General features: G+C 39.0%; 1 protein-coding gene across 12 annotated transcripts in view; it reads left to right on the plus strand.

The window, feature by feature from the left end:
- LRRC4C (leucine rich repeat containing 4C) overlaps positions 1-25,181 on the plus strand; it is a 1,453,400-nt gene extending 1,428,219 nt beyond the window's left edge. For 8 of the 12 annotated variants that reach the window (XM_043971634.1, XM_043971633.1, XM_043971636.1 and 5 more), the window contains one exon: positions 22,547-25,181. In XM_043971634.1, the coding sequence (XP_043827569.1) occupies positions 22,589-24,511 (1,923 nt within the window). In that variant the 5' untranslated portion in view covers positions 22,547-22,588 and the 3' untranslated portion in view covers positions 24,512-25,181. Of the gene's footprint in view, positions 1-5,680; positions 5,772-9,136; positions 9,210-22,546 lie in introns of those variants that run through there. The other 4 variants (XM_043971635.1, XM_043971643.1, XM_043971642.1 and 1 more) reach the window with 2 other exon arrangements.
- Positions 25,182-27,733: the final 2,552 nt, after the last annotated feature.

The raw sequence follows: 27,733 nt of genomic DNA on the forward strand, positions 1-27,733 counted from the left end.
GCTGATATGAAAGTTCATAAATGGGATCTTTTTGTTGAGCACTGGGGGGCTTTAATAATACCCTGTGTTTTTATCAGAACCTAGAGCTCATGTTTGTAGCGACTATTTGGGGATTTTGTGCATTTTGTTTATTCCAGCACCCAGGACAGCTCCTGATACATAAACTAGTCCTGAATGCTTACTGACTTGGAGAATGGTACTAGAAAGAACTCAACTCTAGAGACTGAGGACCTAGTTTCAAATCCTAGATTCATATGCTTATAGATCTAGAGCTGGTAGGGCCCTTAAAAGGCATCTAGCCCCATTCTCCCATTTTATGGAAGAGAAAACTAAGGCCCAGGGAGGCGAAAATACTTAACCAAGGACTCACAGGAAATAAATAGCAGAGCTGTCATCTGAATCCAGGATTTATAACTTCAAGTTAAGTATTCTTTCCACTGCACCATTCTGCCTTAGATCTCTTCCAATTCTAGATTGATGATTTTATGAATTGGAGCTATACCTCAGCCATGCTGAATCCGGACTTTTTTTTCTTTCTCGGTGACTTTTGGTTCCTTAGAGACTGTTTGGACCTATGCAGTGTCTGAGTCAACCTTGGACAATCAGTGGAGTGTTTAGAGGGAGAGCATTAATAAATCCAGGCCAGCTTCAGATGAAATGGTTTGCTAGTAGCCTCGTGAAAGAATGTCTGCAACCCCCCACCCCCACCCCCACCACAACCCCACCTCCAAGAAGCCTGTATACTAGGGGAAGGAAAAGGGGGCCAATTGTCTTCCCTATGGACACCCCCAGTGATTCCCCAAAAGGAAGTACAGAACTCATTTGAAGCATTTTTCTTTATTTTTATATTCAAATGTCGACAAAGCAGAAAAGCACTGGAGACCTATTCGTGGCTCAGAAGTGATCTATCGGGCAATAATGGACTTGCTTTCCAGCTGTGCTTGCGTTGGGGCTGCTGCAGGTTTAATTGAAAATACAGCGTGACCTTGGTTTTGTTCGCCAGGCAAGGGAGGGCTGTAATTGGTGAGAAACTGTTCAAGGGTTTTCTTTAAAGGACGTCATCTTGCTCATTTGGGGTGCACCTATGGGGGCAGGGAGAATATGGAATCCCGGAATTTTTAAGGCATGCATTGTATTTGCAAGCAATTCCCATCATGTAAGCAATTTTCCCAAAAGAAAAATAACTTCTTCCTCTATACCTATTTGTTGTATCCAAAATGCTATCAGTATGATAATTGTATTGTCCCTAACTGTCTCATGTTCCATCATAATTAAATAAACAGCTTGTAAATTGCAGGCCCACATAATGTCTGTGTTCACTCTTACCTTAAGAGGTTTCCATAGTAACCATGGACAGGAAGTTTAACTGTCATTTACTGGACTTGAGGCTATCTGCAGCATTAGCTCCCTCCCTTCCTCCCCATTCTGCCCTGCTCCCTCCTCCCCTCTCCTCCCGCCTTCTCTTTTTAACAATGAGGAAGTAATTTGGACTCAGTTAGCTTCAACAAATGCAATAATACTCAAATGGGCTCGGATACTTAAGTGTAATTGTGTTATTAGCTGGAAATGGTTATTTTCAAAAACAAAAGAATTGGGAGTGAAGTTTAATAAACTAGTCCAAGTGAATGAGGAGAGAACTGCAGTCACCAATTAGAATGATGCAGTTATAGTCATTATAGTCTGCATTAATAACTCCTCTGATGGGGTTTAGGTGCCATGTTATAGGATGTTGACAAAAGGACAAGTATTCATAAGAGGACAGCAAGTATGGGGGCAGGTCTAGAATTCATGTTACATAATAATCAATTGAAAGCACTGGGGTTTAGAGAAGAGAGACTTATGGAAGATATGATAGCTGTTTTTCTTTATGAATCTGAGGGATTATAAAGTAGAAGAAGGGCTTGACTTGTTCTTCTTGGCCCCAAAGCGAAGAACAAGGAGAAATGGAGGGGGGGGATTACAAAGAGGCATTCTTTTTTTTCTCATTTCTTTCCTGTATCACCCTCATTTCTTTTTCCATTTTTTCCTATACCTCTCTGACTTTATCTTCAAAGTCCTTTTTGAGTGCCTCTATGGCCTGAGACCAATTCATATTTTTCTTGGAAGCTTTGGATGTAGGAGCCCTGATGTTGCTATCCTCTTCTGAGGGTGCACCTCAATCTTCCTTGTCACTAAAGAAACTTTCTATGGTCCTGCAAAGAGGCCTTCTTAACCTTGATATAAACAGAACAAATGAAAAACCCCAACAACTTACTAACAATTGAAATTATCTGAAAGTGGAATCAACTAACTGGAGAGGTAGTAATCTCTCTTTCATTTGAAGTCTTCAGGCAAATGCCCTTATTTTTATGTAGACGAGATTCTTGTTCAGGTACAACTGAGATTCTAGGACTCTTTGGCCTAGATGGATCATAGTGACAGATTTGGACTAGGAGGAACTTCAGAGGTCATCAAGTCCAGCTCCCTCTTTTTTTTTTTTTTTTTTAGTGTGGCAATTGGGGTTAAGTGACTTGTCCAGGGTCACAGAGCTAGTAAGTGTTAAGTGTCTGAGGCCGGATTTGAACTCAGGTACTCCTGACTCCAGGGCTAGTGCTCTATCCACTGCGCCATCTAGCTGCCCCTTCCCCTCATTTTAAAAATGAAAAAAACTAAAGTTTTAACTTCAGTTTAACTGAAGGTTAAATTATTTTTTCTGAGTTCTCATAACTAGTAAATGCTTCTGAGGCAGCATTTGCACACAGGTCTTCTGATGTCAAGCTTAATTCTTGGTATCCAGGATTAGCCACAAAATTGGGGAAATAGACATATCCCTAATAGTTTAATTCGACAGAGTCATAGGAATTAGGACTAGGAGAGATCTTTGAGGGTAGGGAGGAAGAAGACTGGACATGTGAATTCATTGATATGAAGAACTAACCGCCAAAGTTGGCAACTCCCTTTACCCCTGCATGATGGAATCTTTGCTCCAACTTACAGGCTTAGAGAATTGCCAAGGACACCAAGAGGTTACGTGTAGGCTCATGCAGGTAATATATGTTAGATAAGTGGGTTAATCCCTCTCTTTTTCTGTCTCTGAAGCTGGCTGACTCCCTGTCCATTTATGCTATGTGTCTGTCATATATATTTAAAACATACTCAGGCTATAATTTGAGGGACAAGGAAACAACATAGCAAAGTACATGATCTAATTGTTTTCTATTTTCATCATTATTATTTGCCATTTATTCCTAATTTTGAGTGAAAAATCAGAGAAATCACATTGTTGAATGGTTAGAGTGGAGAACTAGTGATTAGAACATTTTGATTTGAACCATAACTGACATTTATAGAGTATTTTGAGGTTTGCATTTAATATGATGTATGTAACGACCCTGGGAGGAACATGTTAGGGATTATTATGCCCATTATATAGATGGAAAAATAGGAGCCATAGAGATTAAAATGATAAATAAAATTAAATATTTAAATATCAAACAAAATAAATATTAAAATTAAATAAATTAAAATTTTTAAATAACTTGCCCAATGGAATGCAGCTAGTAAGAGATACCATGAAATACTGAACAGTATAAACTTTGTCTCTGATACTTTCTACTTCTAAGGATAAATGATTTCACCTCTATGTTCCTTCACTTGGAAAATGTGGGAGCTTAGTCTGAATGGCTTCTCAAGTTCCTTCTAGCTCCAAGTCTATGATTGTATGTCAAAGGTGGGATTAGAACTCAAAGGTTATTTTTTCACTGCAATGTGATGTGTCTCTATGGTACCATCACTGATTATTTATCCTGCCCTCTCTGTGACTCAGGCTCTTCCTTTGTGAGATGAGGAGTATTTGTTCCATACTTAACTCACTCAAAAGCCTAGAATGGCTAAACCAATCATGAAAGGTCTTCTAATACAATTCTATTTCATTTATTCCCTTCACTTTACCCTAAAGCCCCTAGTCCTAGCTTGGGAAAAGGAACAACAACAAAAAAAAACAAGCAAACAAATAAATAAGTAAACAACCACAACAATTTACCTTTACAGAGCAATGTTTTAAATTTCTCATATCTGTTCTGTTACTTGATCACCCTTGAGAATCTTGTGATATAGATAGGATAAATATGTCTCTTTCCATTTTACTGATTGGAATTTGCAGCATAGATTTTTAACTATTCTAAAGTCATCAAGCTAGGTTCAAAAACATTTTTTAACTCATCTGTCATCACTTGTGGAAGATCAATGACATCATGAGCATTATGTCTTGACTTGTACGTGAATTGGATTTAAATGAGGTGAGGGTGTGCAGAATGCTCAAAAAATAGGTGCAGCAGATAAGGGGCACTCAAGATGGGTGAGTAAAGAAGACTGAAAAAATGTGGGTGGAGAACTGGAGGAGGAGAATCAAGAGAATAGTATCAAAGAAACCAAGAGGCTAGTGTCCAGGAAGATGGAAGAGACTGATAATTTCAAAAACTGCAGTAAGATGATGAAAGATGTGACCTGAGAACAGGCTGTCTGATTCAGCAGTAAAGAGATCTTTAGTAACCTTGGAGTGATCTGTTTCAATTTAGTGGTCAGATTGCTAGAATGCAGTGGGTTGAGAAGGAAGTGAGGAAATGGAGGAGATGAATCATCTTGGAAAAGTATTTCTCTGGTTCTACCCCAGAGCAGATTGTCCTGTGAATGTAGGTACCCATTGAGGAAATAATTATTATTATTTTATATAGCAATAATAATAGCTAGCATTTAAGTAGAACAGAGTAGACATATAATTTACAGCACCAAATGAATATAGTAACCTTGTATTGGACAAGCATAGACACTTAAGTTTGTGGGATAAGAATTATCTGGTAAAAAATTGCTAGGAAAACTGGAGAGCAGTGTGACAGGAATTGGTCATAGACCAATATCTTATACTATTTACAAAGATCAGGTCAAAATGGATATATGAATTAGATATAAAGAGAGAGATTACAAGAAAATTTGAAGAACATGGAACATATTACTTATAATCTTTGCAGACTTTTACAAATATTATCTCATTTGATCCTCACCACAAGCATGTGAGTGAAGTTCTATTATTATCCCCATTTTCCAGATAAGGAAACTGAGGCAAACAGAAGTTTAGTGACTTGCCCAGAGTAACACAGCTAGTAAATTTATACAGCTGCATTTGAACCCAGGTCTTCTTCACTCCAAGGCCATCAATCCATCCATTGTACCATCTACCATAATAAACCAATCAATAGGCATATTAAACAGTTTTGTTCCAGGTACTCTCGTGGGCCTGGATTATAGAAATGGATAATCTTAGTTTACATACTATAGAGGGAGATAATGTGTATTACCCATATCAATATATACAATATAAAAGCAAAATAAATATGGGAGTCATTGTCAGGGAGGAGTACACCAGTAGCAGAGTAGTGAGGTAGTACAAGAACTTGTTACCTTTGAAGAAAACTATGGATTCCAAAAGATGGGGTGAAGAAGAATATGCCTATTCCCAGCATATGGTAGGAAATAGAATGTCAGTAGTCAGTAAGAAGGCCCCTTTGACCACCTTTGATGTCATTTCCATATTATACAGGTATAAAATCTATAAATTTTATATTCTATCAATAGGCAGAATGCTTTAGGAAGTTATGGCATGTAGATGAGAAAAATGTTTGTGGTTTGTTTTTTTTTTTGTTAGTTTGTTTTGTAGAAAGTCATCCAGAATGTGGTTTGAAGAGGAAGGTGACAAGAAATGGCAAATTTGTGATTCCAGTGATTTCTATTATCTGGTATGTTCTCACTAAGGTTTCCTCATTAAGCAATTTTAGCATCATTGATATGTTCCTTGAAACTCTTTTCCAATCCCAATTAAGAGGCTCTCCCTGTTATCTATGTTCTGATTATGTGAGAGTGACTACAAATCATCCTAATAGGAGTCATTTTTTTTTCCTTCTCTTTCTCAAGACCCCATAAACACAGGCTCAATTAGAGGGTTTTTATATTGGATTCTTCTCCCCTCACTTCTACTGAATGTCTTCAGATTCCAGGGCAAACCAATTTACATTGGAGTATAGGTTAGTATGGCTAAGAAAGAATTGCTATAAGCTTTGAGAGATCAAAAAAATACTCAAGTCAGAGTAAGACAAAAGTGAGGACTCTTTAAGAGGCTAAACAAAGCTTGAGAGCCTACAAAATATGGAAGGTCTAAGTAGCCAAAGGTGTTTCTACTAGGTTAGGGAGCTCAAAGCAGAGCGGCAACAGTGAGGAGTGTAGGTTGGCACTTTCTGTGACATATTTTGTCTTAGCTGCCTAAAGCAGCTAGGGGGCACCATGGTGTACAGAGTGCCAGGACTGAAGTCAGGAAGACTCATCTGCCTAAATTTAAATCGGCCTCAGATACTTACTAGCTGTGTGACCCTGGGCAAGTCACTTAACCTTATTTGCCTCAGTTTCCTCATCTGTAAAATGAGCTGGAGAAGGAAATGGTGAAGAACCCCAGTGTCTTTGCCAAGAAAACCCCAAATGGGTTGGACACAACTGAAACAACTCAATAACAACAACAACTAGAGCACCAAGGGCTGAGTTGAACCAAGGTCTTCTGAAGTACCACATTGCCTCTCATCCCAACCATATCAACCAGACTGCTCTTATCTCCCATCATGGAGCATATAGGGAGGCTGCTTAATGTCCATCTATTAATCAGTTGACTGACTGATTTGGGGTGTAGAAACCTGAATTGAGAGAATTAAGATGTTTGTGAATTTTCCTTTGCCCAGGGAAGTCAGGCCTGTGTACTGACCATTAATGATGGGGGAGGCAAGTGTTTGTTAGACCCTAGAGCAGGGATTTGACAAATTGGACTGGCCATTTGCGAGGTATTAATTCTCTCCGGCATCCTCAAACATATTCATTGAAATGTCATCACTCATTTAAGTGAAAATCCATAGGATTTCTTGGGATTGTTGCTGTTGTTTGTTTTCAACCTATAACAGCAACGATGACCTTGGCACAGAGCATTTCCCAGGGATTAATGAGCAGTTGGAGGTTAATGACCATCAACTCCTCCCAGCCAGTCATCAATCCAAAGGAAACATAGGGCCCCAAGGTCATTAACAGCACTGCCAACCTTTTCAAAGCATCCCTTTCTTTGCCTGCCTTGAGTTTCAGAGAGGTCTGTTAGATAAGGAGCAGTGGGAAGAATACTGGATTTGTTGTTAGAAGAACTGGGTTCAAGTCCCAGCTCGGCCACCTGCTCACTATTTTGGCTTATTCTTTGCATCCTCAGTATTTGACACAGTGCCTGCCGTATAAAGCTTAATTTATGTGATAGGATCTGGTTTGCGAGACCTGAGCCTCTACACAGCACGCAGCAGGCTCATGGGTCCCTTGTCCTTTTCTTTTACTCCTTGATTGGTCTAGTCCCTTTTCTGTTTGTACATTTCCTGAATGAGATCCCTGGAAGGAATCACAGTGCTGTCATGTTTGCATCTGAAGGGCCTGGGTTCAAATTCTGACTCAACTTCTTTTCTCTGTTGCCTTGAGCAAGTTGCATCACCTCTATGGGCCTCAGTTTCCTCTTCGGTCAAATTAAGGAGATAGACTAGATGACCTCTGAAGGTTCTTCCATCCCTAAATCTCTTGTCCTGTGATTTTCAATGGTTTCTTTTGTAACTTATCCTTTCCTTAACCATTAAGGGTAGGGGAAGGGGAGAGATATCAGGGCCCAGAATCAAAAATAAATAAATAAGCATGATTTTTATGGGATGATTGGATAATGGAGCAAGGAAGAAGATCATTTTACATATTCTGAATGCCTGATAATACCTCATTTGAGATATTCAGGCTTGCGTCCCTGGACTCTTTTCTCCCCTTTGTTAGACTCAGAGAATATCTCATTGTACATCCTGAATTGCTAAATTATATGACCAGTTTATATTCAGCATGTGCCCAGGGATGTGAAGAAACACATGTATGTGTGTGCATGTATATGCATGTATGTATTGGTTTGTGTGCATGTATGCATCTGCATACATGTATGTTTATGTGTGCTACATCTGCACGCATGCGTATGCATCCCTGTATGTTTCAATCTGTGTGTATTTTAACTTATAATCCTGGATTCCATCTGATTCCAGTAGCTCTCTGCCGTCATTCCCCAAATCAGCATTTTGCCCTTCAAAACTCATCATTCAAGGTTCTTTAAGCATTATGCAAACCTTTAGTAGTTCAGGTTTATATTATTCTAGTAAGTTAGGATAATTTTGCTTGAAAAATCAACGGGGCAAGAATTAAAAAAACAAAAAAAGCTTTGACAAAAATGGCCTTGGTGAACTCCGGGGACATCCCACGTGCTCTCCATCACGTAGAAGTTCCCTCCAGGGCTGCAGATTGCAACCCATCTATATCTGCCCTCTGGTTCAACTCTAGTACATGGCCCACTCAGTTGACTTATCAATAATCATTTATTTAATATTTGTGGACCAAGGATTGCACTAAGTGACAGGGATACATAGGTGGAAGCAAAAATAAGCCCTGCCTTCATTTTCACCTGGTGGGGGCCTCCTTCATTTTCACACTATGAGAACCTTCCTGACTTTCTGGGAACAACAGAAAGATGACTCTTGGGCTGTCTAACTGTTACACCTCATTTTGATTATATGGGTACACAGTACAGTGTATATGGTGCTCAAAATAGGAAGACCCAAGTTCAAATACTGCCTAAGACACTTAATAGCTCTGTAACCTTGGGCAAATTACTTAACTTTTCTGTGCCTGTTTCCCCATCCTTCCAATGGGGATGATACGTGTTTCTATCTCCCAGAGTTGTGAAGATAAAAATGAGATATTATTTGTAAGGTATTTTTCAAATCTTAAAATGATATTTAGGTTCTAGCTTTTGTCATATTATGAGTAGTATATTTATTGTTAATATTATTTATTACATCCTTTACTCCAGTTTTTATAGCTCCTTATTCATTATTTGTTACAACCTGCTCATGCCCACCATGTGCTTCACCAATATAGACTGGTGGACAATCATTTCTAATACTTTAGAGCCTTTATTATTCCATGCCTTATGCTCATACTTCCTTCACAGGTAGATATTTATATTAAAATGATGTTTGGTCATTTTTCAGCTGTGTCCAACTCTTCATGAGCCCATTTGGTGTTTTCTTGTCAGAGATACTGGAGTGGTTTGCCATTTCCTTCTTCAGCCCATTTTACAGGTGAGGAGACTGAGGCAAACAGGGTAAAGTGACTTCCCCAGGGTCACATGGTAGTAAGTGTCTGAGGCCAGGTTTGAACTAAGGAAGATGAGTCTTCCTGACTCCATGTTCAATGCTCTATCCACTATATTGTGTAGCTGCCACATTAAAAGGACAGGCTTATGTCTGGGAGAGAACTTTGGAATTATTAAAGATCCGTTGCTTTCAGTCTTTGAAGTCAAATCAACTCATTCTCCCCTTCTATTTAATTCTGCAGAACCCATACTTGAGAAAAGATGGGATGAAACCCCGTGAAAATTTTAAAGATGATCACTTTTTTAAATTATAAAAGTATTTAATTATTTTCCAGTTACATGTAAAGATAGTTTTCAACATATGTTTGGTGGGACAAAGCATTATAGTATTCCATTACATTCATATACCATAACTTGTTCAGCCATTCCCCAATTGATGGGCATTCCCTTGATTTCCAATTTTTTGCTACTACAAAGAGAGCTGCTATAAATATTTTTTGTATATGTGAGTCCTTTTCCCTTTTTTGTGATCTCTTTGAGATGCAGACCTAGTAGTGCTATTATTGGATCAAAGGTATCCACAGCCCCATACCCCTTTGGGCATAGTTCCAAATTGCTCTCCAGAATGGCTGGATCAGTTCACAACTCCACCAATAATGCATTAGTGTTCCAATTTTTCCACAGCTTCTCCAACATTTATTATTTTCCTTTTTTGGCATATTAGCCAATCTGATAGGTGTGAGGTGGTACCTCAGAATTGTTTTAATTTGCTTTGCTCTAATAAGTAGTTATTTAGAGTATTTTTTCATATGGCAATAGATAGCTTTGATTTCTTCATCTGAAAACTTCCTGTTCATATCCTTTGACCATTAGTCAATTGGGAAATGACTTGCATTCTTATAAATTTAGTTCTCTCTCTATTTTAGAAATAAGGCCTTTCTCAGAAACACTGGCTATAAAAAGTGGTTCCCAGTTTTCTGTTTCCCATCTAATATTGACTGCATTGCTTCTGTTTGTATAAAACCTTTTTAATTTAATGTAATCAGGATGATCCTTTTTGTATTTCATAATATTCTCTATCTCTTGTTTGGTCATAAATTCTTCTCCTTGAAGATGACTTGAGTTCCATCGCTTTGCATTATATTTTCCAAGTGTTTTGCTTCTCTCACTAGCAGTTGAGGATGTTTTCCATATGCAGTGCTTCACACATAGTAAGTAATTAATAAAACGCTTTTCACTTGATTAACTGATAGGCACCAACATAGAGGTCAATGCTAATCAGATGCCACCTGGGATATTTTATTCAGTTCTGGGCACCACGTTCTAGAAAGATTAATGGAGCTTATCCAGAAGATGGAAATCCAAATACATTCAAAGGAAGGAGACTGGGATGTCTAGGGAACTAGAAAATATATCAGGAAGACTCAATTGAAGCAATTGAAGACTTGGACTACCTAATAGTTGCATTCAAATATTTGAAGGTTTGTCAGATGAAAGAAGTATGGCACTATTCTCCTTGGAACCTAAAGCAAGACAAAAACAAGGATGTTGGAGCTATAGGAAAGCTTATTTCATCTCCATATTAGGAATATCTTCTTCTCATAATAATAGCTGCCATTTAGATAATATGCCTAAAGTACTTTACCAAAAAAAAGAAAACCCTTTTTATAAAAGCTATGTATTATTATCAATATTATTAATGTGTCACATTAAATTTGCATGGTGATTTGCATATTGCTATTTCATTTGATCGACACAACTCTAGGAGGTTGGGCACTATTATCTTCTTTATTTTGCAAATTGGTAAACTGAGGCAGACAGTAGTGGAGTGACTGAACTGGAGTCAGAGAGCTAATAAGTATATAAATCAGAATTTGAACCCAGGGCTTCCTGTCTCCAAGTCCAGGAATCTATATACTACTCTACATACCTACCAATGATTAGAATTATACAAAAATCAAATGGTACACCCCATGACATTGTGGGTACTCTACCACTGGAGGCATTAAAATGGAGCCTGGGGGCAGATAGGTGGCACAGTGGATAAAGCACTGGCCCTTTATTCAGGAAGACCTGAGTTCAAATCTGGCTTCAGACATATGACACTAACTAGCTGTGTGACCCTGTGCAAGTCACTTAACCCTCATTGCCCTGCAAAAAAAAAAGATGGAACCTGAATGTCAAATTGTTGTGAATATCATGTTGATTAATCATTTTCCTGTTGTGTCCAATTCTTCATGAGCCTATTTGGGGTTTTCTTGGCAAAGATACTGGAGGAGGTTGCCATTTCCTTCTCTGGCTCATTTGACAAATGAGGAAACTGAGGTAAAGAGGGTTAAGTGACTTGCCCAGGCAAGTTTTTACTCTAGACCTAGTGCTCTGTGCACTGAGCCACCTAAATGCACAGGGATATATGCATAAGATGCCAGGCTTTATTAACAAACTTTTCATTTCTGGTGATCACAAATGTTGACTTCCTCTCAAGATTTTTTGTATTAAAAGTTCAGCAAGGGGCAGCTAGGTGGTCCAGTGGATAGAGCACTGGTCCTGGAGATAGGAGGACCTGATTCAAATTTGGCTTCAGACACTTAACACTTACTAGCTGTGTGACCTTGGGCAAGTCACTTAACCCCAATTGCCCTGCAAAAAAAAAAAAAAGTTCAGCATGACATATGAAATAGGGTATCATAAGCAATTTCCTATTTTCAGTGTTTCATGATTAATAACCAGGAGCATACTGGTAAAGATTTAACCACCAGCTATCCAGAATATATGCGTGTATGTATGTGTGTATATATATATATATATATGTGTGTGTGTGTGTGTGTGTGTGTTCATATATGTTTATGTGTGTTGTGTGTATGCACGTATGTGCATGTATATATGTATATGATAATACATTTTTTAAATCTGCATTATTAACATTTTCTCAATCATTTTCTTGACTAGACCATCAACAAAATAATATATCAAGACTTTATTTGTTTTTCTGATGTCTGTGGTATAAATGTTCACCTGGAAAATTTCATAATCCACTCCAGGACATCTCTACTACTAACCAACCAGTCAATTGAGTATTTTTGAGGCATCAGTCATGTGCCAGACACTGCATTGAGGTCCTGAGGGCAAAAATACAAGAAAAAGGGTGGAAGAAGCAATCTCCATCCTTAAGAAGCTTATATTCTGTTACAGAAAGAATATGTACCCAGAAGATTTGTTATTTAGCCATTTCAGTCCTATCCATCTCTTTGTGACTCCATGAAGCATATTGTCTGTGGGGTTTTCTTGGCAAAGATACTGGAGTGGTTTTCTATTTCCTTCTCCTGTGGATTAAGGCAAACAGAGGTTAAGTGACTTTGCCCAGAGCCACATAGCTAGTAAGTGTCTGAGTTGATATAAAAGATGTACACAGTTCATATGAGATCCCTTGTATAGGTAAGAAGAATTAACCACTGGAGGACATCAGAAAAGGCCCCTTGGAGTTGGAAGCACTTGAGCTGAGCTTTGAAAGAATCTAGGGATGCTGAGACACGCAGATGACAAGCCCCCAGCATCAAATACAAACACAGCCCTAGTAAACCCCCAGCTCCGCCCTTTAATTCAGGAAACAAGTTGGCCATGTATATTTCATAACTTCATAAATAATCAACCTGGAAAAGTGACTCTGATCAAAAGGAGGCAGGCACTGTGAGAGCCCTCCATGAAGTATGCTTATTTTGGATGCATGATGTGAAGGCAAACAGCAAGAAAAACAAATTAATTTTATTTTTAGCCTAGCCAAGTTGTGGCTGCATTTCAGAGCAAGGTTTTTAAGATCCAATGACTCTGAACTTTCTGTTTATAAAGTGGCATTTTATTTATTTTATTTTTTCCTATTTCTTTCTATTGTTATATTGTATTCCTATGGATTGCGACTGGGAAGATTAGGGGTGGTCTTCAGTTATTTCTATTTACCTAAAATGAAGTTAAACCTCAGCCAGCTGCTTCTAGTATCTGCTTTAAGTGTTACCTCTTACATGAGGCTATTCCTTGATTAATCAATCAATAAATAAGTGTACATTAATCACCTACTATGCATCAGGGACTAGGCTGGGTGCTGGGGAGGGAAACTTAAGAATGAATCAGCTTCTGATCTCAAGGAGTGTATATTCTATTATATTCTTATATTCTATCACCTTAATCTGAGGATACTGCAGTAATAGGCATTGTCTTCTCCTCCCTTCTCCCCATTACTTTAAATACATACAACAGGTATTTTATGTAGAACTGTTGCTGTTCTGGTCCCATGATTCACCCACCCTTCCCCTGCAGTCACTGTTCTTTTTATCTTAAACCTCCAACAACAATGCACAGCACCTAAGTGAGGTCTAATAATGCAAGCACAGTATATTACAAGGCACATAGTAGGTCTTTTAGTAAAAGCTTGTTGACTTTAATTGTGTTAAAGGCGGTCTTATAGAAATGGAATTGATGTAATCCCTTATCAAATATTAGAAGAAAAAGAGATCTTAGCTGGTTTTAGGAAAGTATCCATGCATGCCATGTGAATGGTCACTGATCTGTACTACTGAGAGACTGCAGGTAAAATGAGACCTCTGGAGATAGGGCAACTCCTTTGTTTATTTGTGTTCACCACAGCCTACTTAAAAAAAAAAAAGTTTTATTAACGTGTTTTGTTTGAACATTGCAAAGATTTCCAGATTACCTCCTCCTCTGGTAGATTTCTCCTGTAACAAAGTAAGATAATTAAACAAAACTGCCAATACAGGGACCTCATCTAAAAGTGCATACAACATTACACACCTGTAGCTCCCTCTCAAACCTATCCATTTTAAAGTATTATTTTAATTAGAAGAAATGTATTTTCTCTCTCATTTAACTCTTTACCCCACTGGGAGGATATGGGAGGCAGAGAAAGAGGCATAGGAGGGGGGGAGGAAGGGAGAGAGAAGTAAGGGGGGAGAGAGAGAAATGAAAAACAAATTCTTTGTAATAAATGTTTATAATCAATTAAAACAAATTCCTTAATTGGCCATGTTCAAAAAAATACATTTCATGCTGCATCTTGAATCCAACATCTAACTCCTTAAGAGGTATATAGTTTATTTCATCACTGGACCTTTGAAATTATGAATGGTCGTTGCACGGATCATAATTCTTACAGATTTCATGATTGTCTTTACAATGTTCTTATTTTTGTATAAACTATCCTATTTGTTTTGCTCATCTTATTCCTCATTTTTGTCTCCAATATTGTTCCTTTTGGGAAAGTCAGTGACCTCCTCGAGGTCTCTTGGCAATTTCTCTGTGTCCCAAAAGTCTTAGTGCGGTATCAACTGTAATCATAATTTATGTTGAAAAACAGTTGCCAGTGCGAATTACTCCTGGTTCCTTCCTCATCTGAATCATAGGTCTAGAAAGGAAAAATATAGAAGATGCATTTAAATATACATAAATGCATATGAAAGACAGAGACCATGTCTTAATTATCTTTTCATTTCCAGCCATTCATTGCATGGGGCTTTGCATACAATACCCAATTAAAATAGCAAATAAAAGAAAGAATAAATATAAACAGTCTCTTTCTATATGGTCTACATGAAGATTATTGTTCAAAGTAAGGATTTTTCTTTTTTTTAAGACATTCAGGAGAAGATGTTGTCAAACCTAGACTTGAAACACTGTTGTTATTTTTAATAACATAAATAAATTCAAAGTAGGAAGTTCATGAAAAGGAACCATTTAAGATAATTGGTTTGTATCTTTGTGAGAAAAAAACAGCAAGGTGTAGTAGATAGGGGGCCAACCTTGGAGTGGGAAGATGTGGATTCTGACATTTACTAACAGTGGGATATGACCAAGTCCTAGTTCCTCAGTGTTGCAAGCCACTCATTGATATTTCTGATGAGTTATCAAAGAATATCGGTGGAGAAAACTGAGACTTTGAGTACCCCACACTGTAGGAATCCTAGGTCCCAACTTATTCTTCCTCCCACAAAAATATACAAAAAATTCTTTACAGGTAAATAGATAGGAAGAAGACCTTCAAATTCAACCCCTTCTTCTCCATGCATAAAGAGAACATAAATTCTACTAGGTTTATCTCCATAAAAGTGTGATGGTATGGGGCAGCTAGGTGGCTCAGTGGATAGAGCACCGGCCCTGGATTCAGGGCCAGAGTTCGAATCCAGCCTCAGATACTTGACACTTACTAGCTGTGTGACCCTGAGCAAGTCACTTCAATTGCCTCACCAAAAAAAAAAAAAAGTGTGACAGTCACAAATGAATGAAAAATAAATTGTGTTAAGTACCATAAATTAAAAAAGAAGAAGAGAGGTCCTCCCTGAAAGGAACACATATTATGCTAGGGGGAAACTACAAATAATAGGGGTAGGGTTGGAACCATATTGAGTAGATCGATATACCCTTTCCAAGAGTAAGGGTGGTATTGATTTGCTTGTAGTTTGGTATTGGAGGAGAGTATTTGGGCTTTGAGGTTTTCTTATATTAGCATTGTAGAATTCTTTGATGGCTCAGGAAAAGACTCTGTTGTTTTTTATGAATTGTAAAACGTCATCCTGCCTTCTGTTAGTCCACACTGAAAATGATACTGTGGCTATGACCCCACCTCCTTCCACCATAACCTGAAGACATGCTCCCAGAGAGGACACTTGACTACCATACCACCTTTCCTTTCTTTATAATACCTTTTAGTAAATCTTTAGACTGTTTTCCTTTCCTACCTTGAATCATTGATCCTAGAGCACTCTCAGGATCTATGTATCCTGCTCTCATCTTTCCCCTGTAAAAGTCTAGCCAGTTTAAATTGATCATATCTATGATGTTAACAGACTCTTTATGACCATAAAGAAGAATTTCCCCTCTGTTCATTCAGTCTTCCCCGCTGATGTCAACAAGTCAAATCAATATGCATTTATTAAGTGCCTACTATGTGCCAGGTAGTGTGCTATGTTCTGGGGATATTAAGAAGGGGGTGCAGTCTTTGTTCTCAGGGAGCTCACGGTCTAATGGAGAGAGAAGATACAAAGAATTTGTACAAACAAGACTACACATAGTAAGTGGAAAATTATTAACAGAGGGGAAATACAGGCATTAAAAGGGAACAGAAAAGGTTTCTTGCAGAAGATAGAACTTTACTTGTCTTGTGAAAGCCAGGAGGCAGAAATGAGGGGAAGCATGGGAGACAGTGAGGGGAAATATCCAGACTCAGAAGGACTCTTTGGTGTGAAGAACAACAAGGTGACCAATATCACTAGAGTACAAAGTAAGAGGGAGGAAGGCATGAGCAGACTGGAAACTGAGGAAGGGACCAGGTTATGAAAGATGTTAAAAGTCAAGGGGGCAGCTAGGTGGTACAGTGGAGAAAACACCGGCCCTGGATTCAGGAGGACCTGAGTTCAAATCCAGCCTCAGACACTTGACACTTACTAGCTGTGTGACCCTGGGCAAGTCACTTAACCCTCATTGCCCAGCAAAAAAAAAGTCAAGCAGAAGATTTTACATTTGATCCACGAGGTAATAGGGACCCAGTGTGCTTTATGGAATATTATAGTGACATGGTCAAAAGAATCTGATGGATGAGTGAGAGATGGATTACAGAAGGGAGAGGGTCAGAACAAGGGAGACCATCCAGAAGACTATTAATATAGTCCAGTTGGTATAAACTTTTACCAGGAAGTGTCAGAAGAAAGAAGGGGGTATGAATCAGAGATGTTACAAAGATAAAATCAACAGGATTTGGCAACAGGTTGAATATGAGGGGGTAAGAGAAGGTGAGGAGCTGAGGATTATACACCAAGCATGGGTGACTGGGAGGAAGGCAATACCCTCTTTAGTAAGAAGAAAGCTAAGGGGAGAGAAGAGTTTGGGAGGGGAAAATAAGTTCAGTTTTGGACACATTGAGATTAAACTATGAGGCAGCCAGTTCAAGATGTCCAACTGGGCCATACAGGATTTGGCTACCAAATTTGTTGCAAAATATCTCAGTTATTGACTGAATAACACCTCTTCCCCCCGTGCCTGTCACCAGTGTGTATGTATGGCAAGTTCTAGGATGTCATTAGTGACACAGATGTATTCAATGATGTCAACTAGGCAAAGCCTACCCCTCAAAATACAGAGTCCAAGCTTAGATGAAAGCAGAAAAGTTTTATTAGAAAGAAAATCAGACAATATTGCTGAGGCCCCCAGTACAAAGTACAAAGGATTCCACAGTGCTGGAGAAGCAGGGGAGATATAGGCTTGAAAACCACAAAGGGAGGCGTCTGGGAGTGAACAAGACTGACTCACTGCAGGCTCCTGATTGGCTCCTTTCAGCAAAGAGGCTTATTCTCTGTCTAGTCCTTCTGCCTGGTAAAGTAACTCATAGAAAACAGACATATTAATCTCAGGGGGTACTTCCACAGTGACAATCCAACATTAGATATCTAATAAGTTTCAGAAGCAGGATTTGCACAGTATGTCCAATTTCAAGCACAGAGTTGTTTGCGGTATGACCATAGAACCTATTCAATCAATCAATCATCACTTATTAAGCAATGTTCTAAGAAGCGCTGGGGATACAAAAAGGTAAAAGACAGTTATTTCTCTCAAGGAACTTACAATCTAATAGGGGAGACAGCACACATATAAATATATACAAAACAAGTTATATAGAGAATAAATAGGAAATTGTGAAATGATACTAGATAGTCACACATTCTATTAGTGACCCTTCTGGCTACATGTTTCTTAGGCTTCAGCCCATGTGCCATTTATCCGTGTCCCAGGAACACTGGTAGACAAAGAAAAGCTGTATTGAGGAAAACAGGACATCCTTTGGGAAGCGGCTCTAAGTGTAGGAGCAGTTAAATATAAAACCTCCCAAAATAAATTCATAAGTATACATTGTCTGACAATATCATTTTGAAGATTGAATATATTTAAATGGATTTCACTTTGATGTGAGAAATAAATTTTTATACACTCATATATCGTAACGCGGCATTTTGATGCCAAATGAAACCATTTGGAACTTAAAGTGGGGAACCTGTCTGGGAGGGTAGTTTGCTCCAGTCGATCCATTCATTATGCATTCAGTTTCTCTATGTTATAAATGTGCTCTGAGCCAGCTGTAATTCATAAGACTTCACTTATGGCTGATTTATAGGGAATTTCATTAATCGCTACTCCAGAGAGACCTTGCAGTAAAGCAATAGATGGAAAATGCGCCACAGCCTGAAAAGGAAGGAAGGAAGGAAGGAAGGAAGGAAGGAAGGAAGGAAGGAAGGAAGGAAGGAAGGAAGGAAGGAAGGAAGGAAGGAAGGAAGGAAGGAAGGAAGGAAGGAAGGAAGGAAGGAAAGAAAGAAAGAAAAAGTCACTGGGAAGCAGGGCACTGTGGCTCAACAAGGAGAAATACTGAAAGTTGATAATGATGGGGAGGTCCAGACAGTCCATTCCTCCCTGTCTTCCTTGAAGAAGCTGAATGGATGGAGCTACACATACATACACACACAGACACAAATAAGTGCATGCAAGCATTGGCGACATTTATACTGGGAAGGGACTGTAAGGAATACAGACTCCAAAGAAAGCCAGGCAAATTTTTGGCACTTGGTCAGCATTACAGCCTCATCATTAGGGTGGTAATGATCAACACTAGCCCTGCTTCTATGAGATTATTATTTATAAACAGATCTCTATGCAGAGTTAGATTTAAATAGTCATTTGTTATTTCCAACTCTCAACATATTAAGCAGGGTTCTTTGTCATCACAAGGACAGAGATGATAATAAACATGATACAAGATGGAGAAAAAAGTAGATTACTTAAAATCCCAATGTTCTGGTCTTTGTTGGTGACTTCATGGCTGGAGAGGTGTTAGAAATGATGGTTCCCTTATATTTCTGGTGCCCCATGCCCCTCCAAGACTGCAGTGGGCAGAATCTAGTAAACATTTCTTAGGCACTTATTACTAACGAAATCTTATGTGGCAATGGGAATTAGAAAAGAGACAAAAATGAAATATGTCTCTATGGGAGCATACGTTCTGGTGGTGGAAACAAAACGTACACAGGTAACCAACAAGATAACAATGGAATCACATTGATAAGAGATGGATGGACAGACATTATAGAAACCCCACTTAAGGTTTATTGGTATCAGGAATTAACACTGAGGAAATTCCTTCTACCATTACAGATCTGTTCATGCTTTGTGACTTATAGATTGTAAAAGTATCTTGGGGGGCGCAGCTAGGTGGCATAGTGGATAGAGCACCAGCCCTGGAGTCAGGAGGACCTGAGTTCAAATCTGGCCTCAGACCTTAACACTTACTAGCTGTGTGACCCTGGGCAAGTCACTTAACCCCAATTGCCTCACTAAAATAAATAAATAAATGAACGAACGAATGAACGAATGAATGAATGAATGAATGAATGAATAAAACACTTACTAGCTGTGTGACCCTAGGCAAGTCACTTAACCCCAATTGCCTCACTTAAATAAATAAATAAATAGATAAATAGATAAATAAATAAATAAAAACACTTACTAGCTGTGTGACCCTAGGAAAGTCACTTAACCCCAATTGCCTCACTAAAAAAAAACTTTTAAAAAAAAGTATCTTAGGGGAAGTAAGAGATTAAATAATTTGCCCAGAGTCACACAGAATCCACCAGAGCTAAAGTTGTACATAAATCTTCCCCATTCTAAAGCTGATTCTTTATCCACTATGCCAGCTATCTCTAAATGCAAAATGCATTTAAAAAAATTTTTAGGGGCAGCTAGGTGGCACAGTGGATAGAGCACCAGCCCAGGAGTCAGGAGGACCTGAGTTCAAATCCGGCCTCAGACACTTAACATTTACTAGCTGTGTGACCCTAGGCAAGTCACTTAACCCCAATTGCCTCACCAAAAATATAAAAACAAAAAAATAACAAAAAAAATTTTTTTAAGTCTTTTAATGGGGAAAGGAGGGAGAGAGTGGGAGACACTGATAACTGAAGAAGCAGGAAAGACTTCTTGTAGAATGTAGCACTTTAGCCAATCCTAGAAAGGAGGTAGGGCTTTCAAGAGGTAAAGGCAAGGAGGAATAAGATTATGTTACTAGAAATGAATCTACACAAAGGCTCAGAGATGAGACATGGAACTAGTTGGGTTGAAACATAAAGCATACGCAAGCAAGTAAGGTTTATTAATTCTGGAACAACAGGTTGTTCTAGATTGTCAAAGCCTAAAATGCCATGCAGAAGAGTTTGCATTTGTACTACAGGTAATGGGGAGCTATTGAAACTTGTAGTACTTAGAAGGTTATAGTATTTTGAACCCTGCAGGCAGTGACTATAATAATAATAATAATAACAACAACAACAACAATAATGACTCAAAGTAGATCAGACTTCATAGTTTGGAAAGGTCCTTAGAGCTAGTCATAAAAGCAACCTATAGAGAAGGGGGCTATCTACTGAATATCGTGAGTTCATAGTTCATAGGAACATAGGTCTAGAGCTTGAAGGGACCTTAGATGTGCAGACTGAGTCCCAGAAAGGACAAATTACTTACCCAGGGTCATATAAGTAGTATGCATCAGATGGAGTATTTAAGCCCACATCCTCTGACTCTAAAGCCTATTTGAGAAACAACCCTTTTTCTGGAATGTAATTACCAGAAGTGGAATTAAGGCTTATGGTTAATGAATATATTGCTCTTTTACCTAAATACTGTGCCCTCCCCTTTATCAATACAGGAGATAATTTGTCATTATGAAAAAAGATGCTTAATTTGGCATCAGAAGATCACTGCCTATGTGGCCTTGTGCATATCACAACTTCTTCTTTGCCTCTTTTATTTCATTTTTTAAAAGGAAGATATTGAAAATATCCTCTGATGTTCCTTCCCATTCTAAATCTAAGATCCTGGGGCATCTAGGTGGTGCAGTGGATAAAGCACTGACCCTGGATTCAGGAGGACCTGATTTCAAATCCAGCCTCAGACACTTGACGCTTACTAGCTGTGTGACCCCGGGCAAGTCACTTAACCCTCATCCCCCCCTCCCCAAAATCTAAGATCCTATGGCCTGTCTTGTAAGTTAACCATTTTTAATATGAGGACTGTTATATTCATAGTTAAGCAAATGTTATCAAAGGCTTCATTATCAGATATTAACTTGTCAGCATTTGCATATGGGTCCATCCCCCCCCCAAAAAAATAAGAGAGGCTATTTTTATGAAGAAAAAAATTAAAGGGGTTAATGGTTGGTTTACATAGATGATGCTAAAGTAATAATTGAACCTTGAGTCTAGTCTGTCCCATGTTAAAGCAAAATGTCACTCAAGATCACAAAATTTCAAGATTGTCGAGGGAACTCATTGAGCATACAGTACAATTCTTACTCTACCTCCCCAACAAATAGTCATCCAGTCTGCCTAAAGACCTTCAGGGAGGGGGAATCCAATGCCTCCAGAGGCAACATTGGTAGCTGTGGAGGATCTGTTTCACTGTGGGAACCATCTGATTGTAAACTTTTCTAGAAATCAAACCTGAATTTGCCTCTTCTCAGTTTCCTAGTTGGAAAAATCTTCTGGAGAAAAACAGAACAAGTCTAATCCCTCTTACATGTAATAGACTTTCACACACATGAATACAGCTCTCATGTCCTAGCTGGGCCTTCCCCATTTCCTTCAGATTGAGGCTTTTTGTCATTCTGGTTTGCCTCCTTTTTATTCTCCTGAAATGCTCCTTGAAGACAGAGATATTTTCATGTTTCTTTGTATCCCCAATGTGTAGCACACTGCTCAGCAGGTGGTAGCAGGTAATAAGTATCATCTTAATTAAAATAGGATTGATTTGAAATAAGAGAACCTGGCTCTGAAAGTTATTAGCTATGTGCCCTTGGAAAAGTCCACCCCCTCTGGGTAGGCTCTATTTTCCTCATCTGTAACAGGAGGGTTTTAGACGAGGTGACCTAAAATGAAGTTACTGCTATCAATTTATAAATTTATATATTTATAATTATAAATTAATACCATGGTCCATTCATTTTTTCAGGTGGCTACTAAGATACTGTGTGTGTGTCCTATCACTCCTGTCTTCATCTCTTTGCACTTTTATCTTATGGTCCTACATGTGCTTATGCTCTGTACTGATTGGGTCGGAGCACATTTCACAGCAAATGTCAAGTTGTAGAGCTCACCATAAGGATAATTGGTTTTTTGTTCCCTTAGTTTGGGGAATAGAGAGTCGGAATGTAAAACCTCCACCAATGACGTTATCTCAAGATATTTGTTGGATATTTAACATTTTCCTTGTTTTCCTTTTTTTCAGATTATTTGAACTGCAGAAGGACCAACACCAGATAAATTATGAATGTTGAACAAGATGACCTTACATCCACAGCAGATAATGATAGGTCCTAGGCTTAACAGGGCCTTATTTGACCCCCTGCTTGTGGTGCTCTTGGCTCTCCAACTCCTAGTGGTGGCTGGTCTGGTGAGGGCCCAAACCTGTCCTTCTGTATGCTCCTGCAGTAACCAGTTCAGCAAGGTTATCTGTGTGCGGAAAAATCTCAGAGAGGTCCCTGACGGCATCTCCACCAACACGCGGCTCCTGAATCTCCACGAGAATCAGATTCAGATTATCAAGGTGAACAGCTTCAAACACCTGAGGCATCTGGAGATCCTACAGCTGAGCAGAAATCACATCCGCACCATTGAAATAGGGGCCTTCAATGGTTTGGCCAACCTCAACACATTGGAGCTCTTTGACAATCGGCTGACCACCATCCCAAATGGGGCTTTTGTATACCTGTCTAAACTGAAGGAACTCTGGCTTCGGAATAACCCCATCGAAAGCATCCCTTCTTATGCTTTTAACCGAATCCCATCTTTGCGCCGGTTGGACTTAGGAGAGTTGAAGAGGCTTTCGTACATCTCGGAAGGGGCTTTTGAAGGTCTCTCCAACTTGAGGTATCTGAACCTTGCCATGTGCAATCTGCGGGAAATCCCGAACCTCACCCCGCTCATCAAGTTGGATGAGCTGGATCTTTCTGGGAACCACTTGTCTGCCATCAGGCCGGGCTCTTTCCAGGGTTTGATGCACCTTCAGAAACTGTGGATGATCCAGTCCCAGATCCAAGTGATTGAAAGGAATGCATTCGATAACCTTCAGTCACTAGTAGAGATCAACCTGGCACACAATAATCTGACCTTACTGCCTCACGACCTCTTCACGCCCCTCCATCACCTTGAGAGGATCCACCTGCATCACAACCCTTGGAACTGCAACTGTGATATTCTGTGGCTCAGCTGGTGGATAAAGGACATGGCACCCTCAAATACTGCATGCTGTGCCCGCTGTAATACGCCCTCCAACCTGAAAGGGAGGTACATTGGGGAGTTGGACCAGAATTATTTCACCTGTTATGCTCCTGTGATTGTTGAGCCTCCTACAGACCTCAATGTCACAGAGGGCATGGCAGCAGAACTCAAGTGTCGGGCCTCCACCTCACTGACCTCTGTATCTTGGATTACTCCCAATGGGACGGTCATGACACATGGGGCATACAAGGTCCGGATTGCTGTGCTCAGTGATGGCACATTAAATTTTACTAATGTAACTATACAAGATACAGGCATGTACACATGCATGGTGAGTAACTCTGTCGGGAACACCACAGCTTCAGCCACCCTGAATGTGACCGCAGCAACCACTACCCCCTTCTCGTATTTTTCCACCGTCACCGTAGAGACTATGGAACCTTCTCAGGACGAGGCCCGAACCACAGAGAACAATGTGGGGCCCACACCAGTCATTGACTGGGAGACCACCAATGTGACCACCTCTCTCACGCCCCAGAGCACAAGGTCAACGGAAAAAACATTCACCATCCCCGTGACCGATATAAACAATGGCATCCCGGGAATTGATGAGGTGATGAAAACCACTAAGATTATCATTGGTTGCTTTGTGGCTATCACTCTCATGGCAGCGGTGATGCTGGTCATCTTCTACAAGATGAGGAAACAGCACCATAGGCAAAACCACCACGCCCCAACACGGACTGTTGAGATCATTAATGTGGATGATGAGATTACAGGGGACACGCCCATAGAGAGCCACTTGCCCATGCCTGCTATAGAACATGAGCACCTAAATCACTATAACTCTTACAAATCCCCCTTCAACCACACAACAACAGTTAACACAATAAACTCAATACACAGTTCAGTGCATGAACCGTTGTTGATTCGAATGAACTCAAAAGACAATGTACAAGAGACTCAAATCTAAAACATTTACAAAAGTTACAGAGAAAAAAAAGACAGTTTATTAAAAAAAAATGACACAAATGACTGGGCTAAATCTACTGTTTCAAAAAAAGTGTCTTTACAAAAAAAACAAAAAAGAAAAGAAATTTATTTATTAAAAATTCTATTGTGATCTAAAGCAGACAAAATGATGTGTATTCCTCAGAACCTGTTTTGCTGCATTTATTTACCCTTCCCCTGCTGCCCTCCCTCTCTCTTTGCCATATTTTTCATAGGAGATCTCAATTCCCTAAAGAACTGGTCTAGGAAATTTTGTAAGAATTCTGTTACACTTTGGGATTTTTATGGTGAATTCTAGTGGTGAGATTCGGTCTATTTTGTCTCTTCTGTTTTTTTTCTTCTTCTCATGCCCTTATGAAATACTCCAATGGGGGAATGCAGTATTAGACATAGATTTATAAGAGAGAAAGAGGAAAAAATGCAAAATCTTATATTTTTCATGTAATGACCTGTTCTGTATTTACTGGGAGGACCATTCTGTGGAAAAGGAAAAAAAAAAAAGAAAAAAAAGCAAACAAATAAGAGATTAATTTACATGTCAGAATCTATAAATCCCATGATCTTTTAATGACTCTAGAACCAGAATTTGTAGTTTAAAAAAAAACAACTAAAATAAGGTTATAAATAAAATATTGTTGGTTTTTTCTGTACCTGGACAGAGCTTATTTGAAGTGTGGCTCAAATGCTGGAAGGTGCTTAGAGTGTCTCCTGCCCCTGGAAAAGAAATATTATAATATTCTTCAGCCATGCTCCCCTATGTGCCTCAATATCTGGGGTTGGTGCTGTTGATTCCTCTTAAACCTGGGACCCTTTAGGGAGGATGCTGTGGTATTTTTACTTTCCATTAGGGTTATTAGTAGGCTTGGGTAAGCATTAAGGTGCCAAAAGATACTCAGAGTTCAAATGAATTTCACACTGGAAGAACCACTTCAAGGAAATTCCTCAGAGCTTATGTGGAATTCACCCTGATGGATGAAGGGATAAGGCAATATCTGGTTGGGCATTGAAAAGTCCAAGTTGGACCTAAGATCTGGATCTCAGATATCTTTAAATGGTAAAAGATGCAGCACACTTTAAATTCAATGGGATTTTGCAATTCAACAAGCACTTATTGAACACTTGATCTATTACAGGTAATGTCCTTGGTGCTGGGGGTACAAAGAGAAAAAGGTAACAATCCCTGCCCTCAAGGCACTTACATTCTACTTAGAAGAAACAACATAAATAAGCAGATACAAATATACGCAAATGAATATGTACAAGAATATTTCTTGAGGGAAGACACACATTGGGGGAATCAAGCAAGGGTTCTCATATAGAGTGGTACCTAAACCTTTACCATGAACCTTGTAAAAAGCTAGGGATCTTAGAAATAGGAAGTGAAGAAGTACAGCAAGATTGTCTAGAGACCTGGAGATAGAAGATGAAATTCCATGTATAAGGAGTAGCTAGAAAGACAATTTGGCAGGACCATAACCTGCATGACAGGAAATCATGTGTTATCAGCCTAGAAACATAAGCTGGCAGTATGATCTTCAGTAGCAAGTTGAGAATAATTTCAATATAAGAGAGAAGGTACAGTATTAACATCATTGTTGGAAAATTCTAAGTTAGTTGGTGCCACCAAGATGCCTTTCATTTGTGCTGCCCTTCTTCTCCTCACACCTCCCATTCTCCCTCATCCTTCCTTTAGATTAACTTGGAAGGACAACTCATGTTTCCAAATGCAGCAGATTGGTTTTTCCGAGTTGATGGTGACATGGATATACACTTGGAGATGATGTTAAAACTCTAATACCTCACTATAGTTGTTGTTGTTGACTACAGAAAATCCATGAGAAAAGGATGACTCAGGAAAAAGAAGGAGACTCTGGAAACAAGTGAAAATATAACAAGCTGTGGTTCTAATATATATATATATATACATACATATACATATACATATACATATACATATATACATATATACATATATGTGTGTACAAATATATATGTATATATACATATGTGTATATATCTATATATGTATATCTATCTATATATATATACTAATTTTCCCATCTATTTGAAGAATGTTCATTCAACAAATAAATATTTATCTATGTAATAGACCCAGTATTTGGCACTGAGGATCTAAAGACAAAAAGGAAATAATCCCTTCCCTCAAGGGGCTTACATTCTATTGGGGTATGGCCCATAATAACTGTTTGTTGGAGGAATGTATTACAGTGGACCTTGCTCTTCTCAATTCATTCAACAAGTATGCTTTAACCTGTGCTAGGCACTATACCAAATGCTAGAAAGATACTTAACTATGAAAGAGGTCCTGACTTTGGGGAGTTTGCATTCTGTGGATATAACTATCCTCTCCAAAAACATAGATCTCTAGCCATTCATGTCTCATCAATGTCCATTTAAATTGGCAACCAGGAGTCCACCCATGATGTTGGAGATATTTCTTAAGCTGATTGTTTCTCCAGGGATATGACATGGTACTGTAGAAAGAGCTGAATTTGAAATCCAAAGATCATATATTTAGGGCCATAGAGCCTAGGTTCGAATCCTGATCCTATAGCAAAAATGTGGATAAATTACCAGTTTCTATCCTCTAGGACTTGTTTGTTTCAGTTGTATGATCTTTAAAGTCCCTTCAGCTCTAAATCTGTGATCCTATTATTTCTCTTCTAACTCTCTATCTTGAGCCCAGCAAAGATGTTGGATGAGAGGAAGCAGTGAAATTCAGCCCCTCTGACAACTAGCCCACCAAAGAATTGAGCTCTAGACCAAGTAGCTCATGGGGAATCTGAGGGGGAAAAATCCAAAGCATATCCTTTTCCCAGCCTAATAGCATAACTAAAATGTTCTATCACCTCAGTAGAATGGAATAAGTAAGTAATAGGTTCTGAGGAATCTATCACCTCATGTATGGCCAGGCATGCTCCACTGAGCACAGTACAGTAGAAGGAGCACTGGTTCTGGAGTCAGAGGACCAAGGGATCCAAATGCTACCTTTAACACTTACCACTTGTGTGACCTTGGGCAATTAGTGAACTATACTGATGCCTTAGTTCCTCATCTAAAATAAGCAGGTTGATCTTTGAAGTTCTCACCTCTAAATCTTTGATCCCATGTCTTTGTGCCAAGAAGGATGCCTGGACCCCAAGTTGAAAAGAGCATCCCTTAC

This window comes from Dromiciops gliroides, chromosome 6, assembly GCF_019393635.1.
Source record: "Dromiciops gliroides isolate mDroGli1 chromosome 6, mDroGli1.pri, whole genome shotgun sequence".
In the NCBI taxonomy this organism is placed as follows: Eukaryota; Metazoa; Chordata; class Mammalia; order Microbiotheria; family Microbiotheriidae; genus Dromiciops; species Dromiciops gliroides.